At 43.6% G+C, this 15,136-nt stretch overlaps 3 protein-coding genes across 3 annotated transcripts in view; 1 reads left to right on the forward strand and 2 right to left on the reverse strand.

The window, feature by feature from the left end:
* LOC124479398 (zinc finger protein 208-like) overlaps positions 1-10,155 on the reverse strand; it is a gene marked incomplete at its 5' end in the record, with an annotated part of 127,598 nt that extends 117,443 nt beyond the window's left edge. Inside the window, 1 exon segment of the mRNA XM_047038141.1 lies at positions 9,816-10,155. Within this exon segment, the coding sequence (XP_046894097.1) occupies positions 9,816-10,155 (340 nt within the window).
* LOC124479268 (zinc finger protein 658B-like) overlaps positions 1-15,136 on the forward strand; it is a 375,953-nt gene that overhangs the window by 300,878 nt on the left and 59,939 nt on the right. The window lies entirely within an intron of this gene.
* Positions 10,745-14,573, reverse strand: LOC124479399 (zinc finger protein 658B-like). Its single transcript, XM_047038142.1, has 2 exons — positions 13,546-14,573; positions 10,745-11,689 (listed from the first exon to the last, which is right to left on the reverse strand). Exons 1-2 carry the CDS (start codon positions 14,473-14,475, stop codon positions 10,745-10,747), a joined length of 1,875 nt encoding a protein of 624 aa, XP_046894098.1. The 5' UTR covers positions 14,476-14,573.

Genomic DNA, 15,136 nt, shown 5'->3' on the forward strand with positions numbered 1-15,136 from the left:
AAATAAAGTCTGGTGATACCGCAAATAGGGACACGATGCTAAACGGTGAGTAACATGTCAGATTTCACAGAATTTCTGAATCCAATAGACATAACAAGGTTAGAGAGGAAGAATAAATGCTTCACATCCACCATGTGCCTCCAAGCTCCGCTGTCCAGTACCTGAAACACAGGAGGTGAGGAGGACCATCAGATCCATGAAGATCAACACAAGACACCAGGTAGAAGTATATTCAGATCAACATCACCTCTCTGGGAAGAGGCCCCGGGGAAGACCCAGGACACGCTGGAGGGACTATGTCTCTCGGCTGGCCTGGGAACGCCTCGGGGTCCCCCAGGAAGAGCTGGTGGAAGTGGCCGGGGAGAGGTAAGTCTGGGCCTCCCTGCTTAGGTTGCTGCCCCCGCGACCCGACCCCCGGACAAGCGGTAGATAGCGATAGCGACATCATACACAGTGAGTGAATCTCATTGTAGTATATACAATACACTTGTTTTTAATTAATTCTGTTACAGACTTCAGGTGAGTGGAGCTGTGCCCCTCCCTCTGGTGGTCTACCTCAGACACGACTCTATACGCTTACGTTAGGAAAGTGTGCTTGTTGAGAAGAAGCACGGTTATGCGTTTATTTCTTATACGCTACAGTCCAAAGTCTGAGGCCACATTGAACATTGAATGTGGCAATTGGAGACAGAGAATGCCAAGCATTCCGTGACATCACCAGAAGCTCTTTGGAACCAGGGGCGGACTTACCCATTAGGCAAGGTAGGCAAAAGCCTGGGGCCCCCAGATGCCAGGGGTGCCCTTGAAAAACTACATAAAATTACTATATGATCAATAATAACTATAATAATAATACAAATCGATTAAAAGTCATAACCTTCCACAAAAGTATCAACAAAGATACCAACAGAGTGTTTATTCTATTTGTGTCAACTCAGGCTTCCCCTCCCACCCGATACTACTGTGGACTATTCCATCTATTGCAGCAACTGCGCAGCAAAGCACGTCATATAAATTGGTTAATTTTAGAACAGGTAAGGGGGTTTTTGGCACTCCGCTTCGCGTCGTGCCTAACAACTCCCCTTACCTGTTCTAAAATCAGCGTAAACCACGGCCTCTTGGGGCTTATTGCTTTTCTAAAACTGTTACTACAAATATTTGATATGGTTTCATCAATAAAAACTATTAGAAACAAAATAGTTAATAATAAACAGTCATTCTTCCGCTACTACAAAGTATAGTTCCTACATAAATCGTTGCCACGCAACAGCCAGATGGACACCTTTGCCGTCTTTTTCAATTTGAAATATTTGATGCGCAGTAATCTGGAATGTTAAAGAATGTTATGAGGACAACCTGTGAGGTTATGCTGGATTTTACAACGGCATGGAATGCGATATAGCCAATCACAATCAAGGATGGGAACAACCAGTTTTAGAATGTGAGACAGACAGTAGAAGAGTGAAGTGAATGCAAAAAACAATTTGCAATTTTTCTCCACTGTTATCCAATGATGCGGCAGCTAGCACAAGTGCTGCTCAGTGAAGTTTGGCTAGCAACAGCAGCTAGGCTAGCTTGCTCTTTGCACAATTTGCCGGGGTCAGCTTCACCACGCAGGGCTCTAGACTGAGACCAGATTTGGCATTGTTACTGACAATGATCGCCTCCAGCAAACTTGTTTTGAATTAGCCGTTTTCTCCCTAAATAATTGTGAAGCTTATTTACGTTTTTGGGGGCATAATTTCAGTTAACAGATGGCACTGTACTGTTTGAATTACGATTGCATCTGAAATACTGCCGGTGACAATGTTGTTAGCTTGTTTCAAAGGGGGGTTCTTAATGAATTAATGCAATATGAGTAGGCTAAATGTTGAAAATATCACTAGAAGGGAAAAAGGTGACAAAGTCATAGAGGTTAGGACCGTTTTCTCCGGATTGCCCAATATCTTTATTTGATCTAACTTTTCAACTGAGGCTGCCATAGGTTATCAATATTATATATATATTAATAATTATTATATGGATTGAAAAGAGTAAGAATAGGAGTTAAGGGGGCCCTATGCCTGTCTTTGCCTGGGGCCCCCAAATCGCTCAATCCGCCACTGCCGGGATGATGAGAAGTTCTGTTTTGGCGAGGTTCAGCTGGAGGTGGTGCTCGGTCATCCAGGCGGAGATGTCTGCGAGGCAGGCCTCAATCCTAGCTGAGATCCCCGGATCTTATTTCTCCTCCCTGTTTACTCTCTTCTCCTGTCTCCTTGGAACCTTTTTATGTTAAAACCTTCTCCATCTTTAAAATCAACTGTATACGCTTTGATATTCCCTCTTTTGTTAAACCATGATCCTTATTTCAACCTCCCACCTACCCCATCCCTTTCTCTCATCCCCTCCCTCCCTCCTCTCTCCGCTGCACTAAAAGGCCCGTTTCCTATCTATGGACAGTACGGTAGGTCTATCCCTAGCTGTGTCAGGGCTGGCCCGGCCACAGCTTGTGACATTCTGTGTCTGTGATGCCGGTCATACAGTGTTGTAACTCTCATTCATCTTGAATGTGTGTCGTCTCCTCCAGTGTTAGAAGGTTACATTTGTGTTGCATCAGTGTTTGTTTCATGTAGATGGTGTTCACTGGCAGTGTGCTGTATGTGGCAGTCCTGCACATTCTGTTGATTGTGTTCACTCCATGCACTCACTCTGCTCCTCCTGATATCTCTCTCTTTCTCCCTTATCCATCTTTCATCCTCTCCACGGGCTCTACTCACACCTCTCCCTCCTTCCCTCACTCCCTGTCCTCCCTGCCTCCCTCCCTTGCTCCAACACCCCCCCCTTCCTCACCCCTCCCTCCATCACACCCCTCCCTCCATCACACCCCTCTCCCCCACACTCCTCCCCCCCAGGGCGCTGCGCCCCCATGAAGAGCATCTCCAGCAGCCTGAAGGAGACCATGAACCCGGGGGACATGGTCCAGGACGCCATCCATAACTTCTCTCCAGCCTACCAGCAGTACACCCAGCAGTCCACCCTGGAGCAGCGCGGCGGCCCGGCGCTCTCCCGCAGCCACAGCACCCTCAGCACGCGCGGAGACACAGAGAAGACCCTGCTGCTCAGCTCCGACGACGAGTTCTAGAGGGACGCTCGTACACACTCTACCTAAACTCACACACACAGTGGTTGACCCCTGGGGGGTGAAAGGAGAAAGAGAGGATTAAATAGTTTTACAGAGAGAGGTGTGTGTGTGTGTGTGTGTGTGTGTGTGTGAGGTCGGGGTAGGGGTCTAAACTGTGGCAGAACTTAAAGAGTGAGATATATTGTATCGACTCAACAGTGCTGTTTTTAAATTGTTCTAAATTTGTTCTTTGGCTGTTCCATTTCATTGCATACACGTGTGGCTGTGTACAGTTCATTCAAACGCTCATGGAAGGGGTTGATATTTACAGTGGAAGTGATCTGTTACAAAGTAAGGTCACATTTTATTGAAATGAAAACACATACCTCTGCCAATATGGATCTAAAAACCTGAACACACACGTACACTCATGTCCCCTCAAGTTATGCTTAAACACAACTTATGACTTGCTTTGACGTACACACATACACATGCACACATCCACATGAGTGCAGTGGCGTAACTATAGGGAGTGCAAGGAGTGCAGCTGCACTAGGGCCCGTGGCGAAAGGGGGCCCGTCTTCGATCTCACCGTAAAAGTGAGACAACCTAACCGGGCAACTTCAGGCAATCTGACCGGGCCCCTTGCACCGCTGTGATACCGCAAATTGAGGTTCACATATGATCCAGTCTTATCAATTCGCAAACATTTCTCAATTATGGTGTCAGTTATTCAGAATTATGAGCTATCACCTGCCCAATAAACATTTAAAAACAGTCAGTGTTAACAACAGCAAATAATTAATTTTTCCTCATTTGCCTTTTGCTGAATTAAACAAATGTCGTTTTTATTAAGTAATATTGCCCTCGAAAAATAGCAAGGATGTCTGGGTAATATTGTTGTCAAAGATTCCCGCCCACCCACACACGATTGTTCCCATCCAGTTGTTGGAATACCACAGACAGTTGTTGTTGGGATACTACAGTTGTGTTGCATTAGCGTTTTTAAGCGAATTAGGCTACCCCATGCCATGCCCTTTAACATAAAAGTGGCTCCAGAAAGCGGCAGGAACGAAAAGAGCAAGATGTAAGGGTGGCAAAGCTGTCAAAACTATCCTCATTTGGATTGTGGCGAAGCGTGTTGAAGAGGACGCTACGTCTGACCCCCAGCCCGGCAACAGCAATGAGTGTGAAACTCAGCCACCAGGGTAGGCTAATAATTACATAACGTTTACTGTCTGGTGTATGCAGTTGACATGGCTATTAAACGTCATAAAAATGCACATATAGGCCTAGGCTACCAGGCAGCGGCCAGGTTAGATATAGTAAACTATGTTCAGGATGTAGTCGGAAAATAGCTAAAGCTAGATAGACTAAATGTAAACTAGCATATCTAACGAACATAAAATCAAATATTCACCATCGAAGTGACAGTTTGTTTTTTAATAGTACCCAGATAGCACACATGACAGATCGAAACGTCATTCATAACGTCGGATAAGCGTTGGTAAATGATCAGATTTTCTTCTCATCTCTGTGCTCTATTTCAAACGTCGCAGATATGTCGGCTCATGACTGACTGTTCCATTATGCTCATTCCGTGTTGTAGCAAGCATAATCTAGAGCCAGAGACTCGCGAGTCAGAGCCGTTCACTTTTGAAAACAGTCATCTATCTTCACATAGAAGGAGCAGTCGTTACCCTTAATTGTACATCATGAGTAGCCTAAATTTCCTTGCGCATCGCAACTGAAAACTCAATAATTTCGCCTGACGATAGGTCGGTAAGGGGCCCGTTGGTGAGATCTGCACTCGGGCCCGCCAAGTCCTTGTTACGCCGCTGCATGAGTGCCATGTTCAGTATCATTTACTGTGGTTCATAGAGAAACCTCCATTTTGTTTTTATTGGTCATGTATCCTCCACCCTCCTGCCAAGTCTGCCTCTTACTGAAGTGTTGCCAAATACATGGAGGTCCCACCTGGGATGGCGGGACACTTTCTGACTGAAAGATTTAGAAGTGACTGAAACTAGCAACTCAAAAGGATCCTTCTTTAGCTGGACCTTCTCTTATGATCTAATGGTACTGTTGTTTTCTTTTAAATGATTTATGCTTGCTTTGATGTTTGATGACATGATGTTACACCCCTAGAATGGTCTAATTATTCTGTTTGGATAAGAATATTTGAGGAATATTATATCTGTACATATGTTTGAGTGTCTGTCAACTATAGTTGTGGGGTCACTCAGAGTACCTCCAGAAAGATATTTTTGTTGACACTGGTGGAGGGAAACGCTCTGGGGGAAATGCTGGGGTTGTCTAATGCAACAGGCAACACCCACATAGATTACAGATTAGTGATGAACAGGATTTATCAGCAGGGCTGGACAATTTGTACCAGGATTATATTCCAGTAATTGGGGCATTGTGTGTTCAAGGCAGTACAGAGGATGTCTTGAACAAGAGAATAGGCTACATGGATATGTAGTCACCCACCAGAAGAATACTTTAAACTTTTCCCATGGAATTAAACTGTGGTGCTGTAGAATTCGGCACAATGGTGTTTACCCCCTAATTGTAACAATATTATTATAAAATAATGCCATAGACTATGTTCTATCCACTCACTTCTCCACACTGGAATTAATCCCCTCAATAAAACAGTCATGGTGACCAATTGGAATGCAGAATGTAGTGGAATGACCAGCAGAGGGCACCCGTGTATAATGACAACTTAGAATCTTCAACAAAGTTTATGGAATGGAGAATATTTGAAAACTGAGTTGCCAAAAATGTGAGTGGCAGTGTTGAAATAAACCATATCTTGTATATACAGTTTAAAGATTGAGCAGTTTGATTTGTGAAGTGATGAAGGTAGTGGAATCCCAGCTGAGAAAGGCCTTGTATTTTCTCCTGTGTTCTCTAATCTACATAGTTATGGCATGGGTACAAGGTTGACTAATGTATTTTGTCATTGTGGTTTTCCACAAACAAATAAATAAAATCATGGTTGAATGAGCCCAAGCAGAACCCTGTTGTCTTGTATATGGGAGTGTGTGCCTGTTGGAAGCACTGATGGGTCTAACCTGCTGCTGTTACAAGTGGACTTTTGAAGACGCCCCAGCTGGTGGGACTACTGGCCTATATGAGGTTTTGTATCCTAATAGTAGGCAAGGAAATTAGATGAGAAAAGAGCTTTGAAGAAAATAAACTCTACTGGTTAAACTGAAATTGTCAGGGAATTCTAGTGAGGAAAATCCTCTACCAGTTCTCATAATATTTGTTAATAAGTTGATTACATTTATGCATTTAGTAGACGCTTTTATCCAAAGCGACTTCCAAGAAAGAGCCCTTTGAGCAGGATGTTGCCTCCCCAGGTAGGATCTTCCTGACAGGTAGGATGAGATCCACTGAAGTGCAGTGCCAGTGATGCCCATTTCAGAAGGTCTGGCGAGCAGGATCTGATAGTTAACAGTATCAAATGCTGCAGAAAGGTCCAGCAGAATGATGATGGATTTCCTTGAAGCCGCTCTGGCAGACTGGAGGGCATTGGTGACTGACAGGAGGGCAGTTTCTGTGGAGTGGCCAGTCTTGAAGCCTGATTGGCTGGGGTCAAGCAGGTTGTTCTGAGAGAGAAGGTTTGACAGTTGGTTAGATACAGCGTCAATTGTTTTTGAAAATAAGGGTAGCAGTGATACTGGTCTGTAGTTCTGAAGGACGGCTGGGTTAAGGGAGGGTTTTTTGAGTAGAGGGCTAACTCTGGCCTGGTTGAAGGCAGAGGGGAAAGTGCCGGAAGCAAGAGAAGAGTTGAGGACATGGAGAATATAAGTTATGATGGAGGGAGAGATGGTTTGAAAGAGAAGGGAGGGGACTGGATCAAGGGGACAGGAGGTGGGGCGATGAGAGAGAATGGGGTCAGAGATCTTAGAGAGCTTAGACATTAGTTGGGTCAGTCATAGAGGGAGAGTGCGTAGGAAAGGTCGGTTCAGGGAACCGACTGCTAATGGCCGGGTTTCCCAGATTAGTTAAGAAGCTCTTAACGCTAAGAGCTTCTTAGGAGCGTTCTAAGAGTGCTCTGGAACACTCTTAGAACGTTTTTAACCCCCCCCACCCTCCCAGCAGACAACTTCTTCCCTCCTTCTTTGAGGAAAAAGTCACCGACATTGGCCAGGTTTCCCAGATTCGTTAAGAAGCTCTTAATGCTAAAAGCTTCCTAAACTACTCGTGAGTAAATGTATTTTGTTACTTTCCACCTCTGGTTGGTTCTCTACTGGGGATCTATTTCATTCTTGAAGTTGAATTAATTAATTAATACAATTGATGTTCGGATAACTTTCCAATCAAATGCACTGACTAAATATTTAATTCAGATCAATGAAACGAAAACATATAAAATAATCCATGCTTGAATAAATAGGATGATTGGTTGAGCATTTTATAACAAAACAGCAATGCTGACGACTCCAAATCAATTGACAATTTGACTTAGGCTAATTATAACCTCACCTGAAGACCTGCTGCTGTTTCCTTAGCCTGCTCTACATCTGTAGTGGTTTGATGCTGACTTTCCTGCATACAAAATGGTTCATTCATTTTGTAGCATATCCTATGGCTTGCAAGGTAAATCCTCCTACCATATTGTATACAATGTTATTTTGATATTGTTAATCAAATAATCATTCATTATATTTGAATAACCAACAGTGTTTTCACATTATTCACATTGCCAACACGTTTATCCAGCAGGTAGCAATGCAATGGCTTTCCTTCATTAAACTGTGAATCCAGTGGTCTCCCTTTTATTTATTTAAATTGTATATGCTACACTCACAAATACACTACATAAACAGAATATAGAAACGAAAAATGTCTCTAATCCACTGTTAATTGTGACTGCAAAATTGTAACTTAAGGTAGGCTGATTAACATTCAGTGACTTGGTAACGTAGCATCATGATAGGGCGACTTCTATGCGACTATCTGGGCTGCACACCCCTAATCAATACTACTGTCCTAACCTTGGATAAAATATTACAGAAGCCAGGTTTAGCTGTAACAATATCCTGTTACAATACCGCACGATGACGTAAATGTGAGTACATAGGCCTACTTCCTAGCCCTATGTTTAACACAGGAGAGAAGGGTGTAAACTACCCGGTTATCAGGCAATCATCTGGTAAATAGGACGATAAACCCTTTTGTTTCAGAACCATCCAGTCTCCTGACCCTTTACTTGCAAATGTAGTGCGTCCGTAGTCTTCAACAATGGATAGAGATCAGTAGGCATTGGACAACTGATCATCAAATTCAAATGACATTTATTTGTATTGCCCTTTTTACAAGCAATGTCAAAGAGGGCTTCACATACGCCCATAGAACTTCCCCTCAACCAACCACAAACCTCAAGGAAGACAAAAAAAATGTAAGAAACCTTGGGAGGAGCAGTTAGTGCTCCCCTCTTCTAAAGACAGTTGGTGAAAGAGAGGTGTAGACCACAGGCTGTTACGTCCCTCGCCCTGTTGCATGTGTGAAACTTTAAACACGATAATAATAACATTAATAAAAAGGTATAATTATTCCCTGTCTTGCTTGTTATGGTTCTTGTTCTTCTGCTTTATTTTCCATATGCACTATCTGGTGTATTTTTGCATGATGTACAGTGAATGAATGAACAGGTATTTCCAAAGCATACCCCAAAAAGTCTTCAATATGTCATTTGTTGGACATACATAGTAATGTGGATCCTACAGTGAGCTCTGAAACTGTTAGCCTGGCTAAAGGTGAGTCGCGTCTACTCGTCAAAACAACGACACCAATCTTATCTACTTTCAGCCCCGTAACCAGCACAGGCCTTGGCCAAGGCCGTTGCTGGAAAACAACTCCCCTGGAGAGCGCTGAAGCGAGACTATCTTGCTCTTCCCTTCCCCCTCCCCCACCTACATCTGTGGCTTGGTCTCTACCCGGGTCATGACCAAGGATGTCTCCTTGCCAACACAATCTGCATAGGGAGACTCCGACTGATTGTGGCCTAGGTCGAGGGCGCCAACCCAGACCTACTCACACATTAACTTTCACCTACTACAGATACCATCACCCCCCCCACCCCCATCCAACGCCTTCGACTGCTTGTTTCCCCTGGGTGGGTGGCGGGTCTGTGTCCAGCGCCTACCACGGCTGCAGGTCCAGATGCTGCTTGTTCATTCACAGTTGGGACACAGAGTTGTGTTTCTCAACACTTCAGTTGCCAAACTTAACATTCAATTATATTACAATGTACAACAAGTATCCATGAAGGAACTTGACTCAAAGTATGGTGTCAAAATAAAGACTTTAATTCGAAAATCAATGAAACATCATCAAACTGCAAGCATTATAATTAATAAACAACAATAAAAATAAGGTATAATTATTGCCTGTCTTGCTTGTTCTGGTTATTGATCTTCTGCATGTACTGTCCTAGTAGGTACAGGCCAGTAGTTCTCCCAGCTGTGTGTCATACAGAAGTTCTATCAGGTGGTGACTGCTGGGACAATTTTACCCCCTTGGTTTTTCTATCATATATATGCCATAAAGTCTTCAATATGTAATTTGTTGGACATAAATAGTCAATGGCCGGGTTTCCCAGATTTGTTAAGAAGCTCTTAACACTAAGATCTTCTTAAGAACGTTCTAAGAGCATTCTAGAGCGCCCTTAGAATGTTCTTGAGACGCTCTTAGCTAAAGGTTTTACCACAGGGGTCACAGCTGTAGGGCTTCTCTCCTGTGTGGATTCTGCGGTGAGCTGTGTACCTGCTAGCACGGCTAAAGGTTTTACCACAGAGGTCACAGCTGTAGGGCTTCTCCCCTGTGTGGATTCTGCGGTGAGTTGTGTAACTGCTAGCATGGCTAAAGGTTTTACCACAGAGGTCACAGCTGTATGGCTTTTCTTCTGTGTGGATTCTGCGGTGAGCTGTCAAATCCCCAGTCTGTCTAAAGCTTTTACCACATAGGTCACAGCTGTAGGGCTTCTCTCCAGAGTGGATCCTGCTATGAATTGTGAAACTGCCAGCCTGGCTAAAGGTTTTACCACAGAGGTCACAGCTCTCTGGTAAATAGGACGATAAACCCTTTTGTTTCAGAACCATCCAGTGTCTTGACCCTTTACTTGCAAATGTAAGTGCGTCCATAGTCTTCAACAATGGATAGAGATCAGTAGGCTTTGGACAACTGATCCTCAAATTCAAATCACATTTATCTGTATAGCCCTTTTCACAAGCAATGTCACAAGGGCTTCACATAGGCCCACATACTTCCCCTCAACCAACCAAAAACCTCAAGGAAGACAAAAAAAAAGAAAAAAAAATGAAAGAAACCTTGGGAGGTGCAGTTAGTGCTCCCCTCCTCTAAAGACAGTTGGTGAGAGGTGTAGACCACAGGCTGTTACGTCCCTCGCCCTGTTGCATGTGTGATGTGAACATGATAATAATAAAATTAATAAAAAGGTATAATTATTCCCTGTATTGCTTGTTGTGGTTCTTGTTCTTCTGCTTTATTTTCCATATGCACTCTCTGCGAACCAATCTGGTGTATTTTTGCATGATGTACAGTGAATGAAATATAATGTTATGTCCTCGGACAGGTATTTCCAAAGCATAGCCAAGAAAGTCTTCAATGTGTCATTTGTTGGACATAAATAGCAGTGTGGATCCTACTATGAGCTCTGAAACTGTTAGCATGTCTAAAAGTTTTACCACAGAGGTCACAGCTGTAGGGCTTCTCTCCAGTGTGGATCCTGCTATGAATTGTGAAACTGCCAGCACGGCTAAAGGTTTTACCACAGAGGTCACAGCTGTAGGGCTTCTCTCCTGTGTGGATTCTGCGGTGAGCTGTGTAACTGCTAGCACGGCTAAAGGTTTTACCACAGAGGTCACAGCTGTAGGGCTTCTCTCCTGTGTGGATCCTGCAGTGAGCTGTGAAATTGCTTTTCTTGCCAAAGGTTTTACCACAGAGGTCACAGCTGTATGGCTTCTCTCCTGTGTGGATTCTGCGGTGAGCTGTCAAATCCCCAGTCTGTCTAAAGCTTTTACCACAGAGGTCACAGCTGTAGGGCTTCTCTCCAGTGTGGATCCTGCTATGAATTGTGAAACTGCCAGCCTGGATAAAGGTTTTACCACAGAGGTCACAGCTGTAGGGCTTCTCTCCTGTGTGGATCCTGCAGTGAGCTGTGAAATTGCTTTTCTTGCCAAAGGTTTTACCACAGAGGTCACAGCTGTATGGCTTCTCTCCTGTGTGGATTCTGCGGTGAGCTGTCAAATCCCCAGTCTGTCTAAAGCTTTTACCACAGAGGTCACAGCTGTAGGGCTTCTCTCCAGTGTGGATCCTGCTATGAGCTCTGAAATGGTCAGCACGGCTAAAGGTTTTACCACAGAGGTCACAGCTGTAGGGCTTCTCCCCTGTGTGGATTCTGCTATGAATTGTGTAACTGCTAGCATGGCTAAAGATTTTACCACAGAGGTCACAGCAGTAGGGCTTCTCTCCAGTGTGGATCCTCATGTGCTTCTTGAGGTTACTGGATGAGGAAAAGCTCTTGCAACATGTATCACAGTGATGTGTCTCCATAACTCAGCTCTCTCTTTGTTCACTTTCTGGTCTCTCTTGATCCTGTATCCAGTTTCTGGAAGCTTGTTTCTCTCTGGTTGATCCTCACTCAGTCTGGTTACTGCTGTTTCTGGTTGAGTCTCTCTCTCTCTGTAGTCTCTCTGGAGCCTTATGGTGTCTCCCCTGTCTAGTCTCCGCCCATTACCAAGTATGATTGGCCAGTAGGAGATCTGCAGCTTTCACATATAAATGAAATCTTTTGTCTGTCATAATGGGCCACTTTGCATATGTAATGTTGGTCATTTGATGAGAGGTGTTTGTTTCTCAGGTTTATTTTCACTGGAGAAACACAAAACACTGTGACAAAACGCATTTGGCATACAACTCCTCTTCATAGTATTTGGTTTTCTTCAAAAGTATAGGCTATATCATTAGACATGGTAAAAGAGACGTGTTCGTTTTACAGAAGCCGGGTTTAGCTGTAACTATATCCTGGGTCACATATACTATCACCAGTTAGTTAGTAGGAAGCCTGGTCACTATCACTGCTAGTTTGTTTGTGTGACTAGTTAATATGCCTGACTAACACTCTGCTTAATGAAAAAGTTCCCTTTCTTCTTCTTGGGTGGCATAAGTACAAAGCACAAAAACAGAGAAACATGTACATGCTGAAGGGCAAAGGGAATTTCAAAAGGTTATACTCTGAACTTAGATACATTATATGTGGACTGTTTCATGTGTAAATAACATACATGTAATTCCCAAGATGAATTGTTTGTATTCACATATCCTGCTGTGTCCCGACAGTGCCCAACATACATTTACAATGATGCATTACAATGATACACGATATTCACCCAAGTATTGGAGATTATTGCTCCAGAAGATTTCTACATCAAAGGAAACCAGGTGAATGTAATATGGCCTATTTGCTTTGGGACAAATGTTTCCTTCATGCTTTCATGTGATGCTTGTGTGTATTTCAGGGGGACCCAGATGTGAAGGAGGAGTGTGGGCCCAGAGGAATGAATGTGAGGGCAGCAGATTATGGCCGGGGCAGATTGTAGTCTATTGAAACAAATGGACAAAAAATGTTAAGAAAAACGTATATATCGTGATATATAGCCTACCGTTACCATCCGTGCTACTGATTTATACCGCAATTACGTAAATTTGAGTACATAGGCCTACTGCCCAGCCCAATGTTTTAACACATCTCTGTTCCAGTCTTCATCTTCCAGTGAGGTAGGAGAGAAGGGTGTAAACTGCCCAGTTATCGGGCAATCATCTGGTAAATAGGACGATAAACCCTTTTGTTTCAGAACCATCCAGTCTCTTGACCCTTTACTTGCAAATGTAAGTGCGTCCATAGTCTTCAACAATGGATAGAGATCAGTAGGCTTTGGACAACTGATCCTCAAATTCAAATCACATTTATTTGTATAGCCCTTTTCACAAGCAATGTCACGAGGGCTTCACATAGGCCCATATACTTCCCCTCAACCAACCAAAAACCTCAAGGAAGACAAAAAAAAAGAAGAAAAATGAAAGAAACCTTGGGAGGAGCAGTTAGTGCTCCCCTCCTCTAAAGACAGTTGGTGAGAGGTGTAGACCACAGGCTGTTACGTCCCTCGTCCTGTTGCATGTGTGATGTGAACATGATAATGATAAAATTAATAAAAAGGTATAATTATTCCCTGTATTGCTTGTTGTGGTTCTTGTTCTTCTGCTTTATTTTCCATATGCACTCTCTGCGAACCAATCTGGTGTATTTTTGCATGATGTACAGTGAATGAAATATAATGTTATGTCCTCGGACAGGTATTTCCAAAGCATAGCCAAGAAAGTCTTCAATATGTCATTTGTTGGACATAAATAGCAGTGTGGATCTTACTATGAGCTCTGAAACTGTTAGCATGTCTAAAAGTTTTACCACAGAGGTCACAGCTGTAGGGCTTCTCTCCAGTGTGGATCCTGCTATGAATTGTGAAACTGCCAGCCTGGCTAAAGGTTTTACCACAGAGGTCACAGCTGTAGGGCTTCTCTCCTGTGTGGATTCTGCGGTGAGCTGTGTAACTGCTAGCACGGCTAAAGGTTTTACCACAGAGGTCACAGCTGTATGGCTTCTCTCCTGTGTGGATTCTGCGGTGAGCTGTGTAACTGCTAGCACGGCTAAAGGTTTTACCACAGAGGTCACAGCTGTATGGCTTCTCTCCTGTGTGGATTCTGCAGTGAGCTGTCAAATCCCCAGTCTGTCTAAAGCTTTTACCACAGAGGTCACAGCTGTAGGGCTTCTCTCCAGTGTGGATCCTGATATGAATTGTGAAACTGCCAGCCTGGATAAAGGTTTTACCACAGAGGTCACAGCTGTAGGGCTTCTCTCCTGTGTGGATCCTGCAGTGAGCTGTGAAATTGCTTTTCTTGCCAAAGGTTTTACCACAGAGGTCACAGCTGTATGGCTTCTCTCCTGTGTGGATTCTGCGATGAGCTGTCAAATCCCCAGTCTGTCTAAAGCTTTTACCACAGAGGTCACAGCTGTAGGGCTTCTCTCCAGTGTGGATCCTGCTATGAGCTCTGAAATGGTCAGCACGGCTAAAGGTTTTACCACAAAGGTCACAGCTGTAGGGCTTCTCCCCTGTGTGGATTCTGCTATGAATTGTGTAACTGCTAGCATGGCTAAAGCTTTTACCACAGAGGTCACAGCTGTAGGGCTTCTCTCCAGTGTGGATCCTCATGTGCTTCTTGAGGTTACTGGATGAGGAAAAGCTCTTCCAACATGTATCACAGTGATGTGTCTCCATAACTCAGCTCTCTCTTTGTTCACTTTCTGGTCTCTCTTGATCCTGTATCCAGTTTCTGGAAGCTTGTTTCTCTCTGGTTGATCCTCACTCAGTCTGGTTACTGCTGTTTCTGGTTGAGTCTCTCTCTCTGTAGTCTCTCTGGAGCCTTATGGTGTCTCCCTGTCTAGTCTCCGCCCATTACCAAGTATGATTGGCCAGTAGGAGATCTGCAGCTTTCACATATAAATGAAATCTTTTGTCTGTCATAATGGGCCACTTTGCATATGTAATGTTGATCATTTGATGAGAGGTGTTTGTTTCTCAGGTTTATTTTCACTGGAGAAACACAAAACACTGTGACAAAACGCATTTGGCATACAACTCCTCTTCATAGTATTTGGTTTTCTTCAAAAGTATAGGCTATATCATTAGACATGGTAAAAGAGACGTGTTCGTTTTACAGAAGCCGGGTTTAGCTGTAACTATATCCTGGGTCACATATACTATCACCAGTTAATACTATTTTCCACAGTAGAATCTGCATTTGGAAGCCTGGTCACTATCACTGCTAGTTTGTTTGTGTGACTAGTTAATATGCCTGACTAACACTTTGCTTAATGAAAAAGTTCCCTTTCTTCTTCTTGGGTGGCATAAGTACAAAGCACAAAAACAGAGAAACATG

The sequence above is a fragment of the Hypomesus transpacificus genome, chromosome 17 (assembly GCF_021917145.1).
Source record: "Hypomesus transpacificus isolate Combined female chromosome 17, fHypTra1, whole genome shotgun sequence".
In the NCBI taxonomy this organism is placed as follows: Eukaryota; Metazoa; Chordata; class Actinopteri; order Osmeriformes; family Osmeridae; genus Hypomesus; species Hypomesus transpacificus.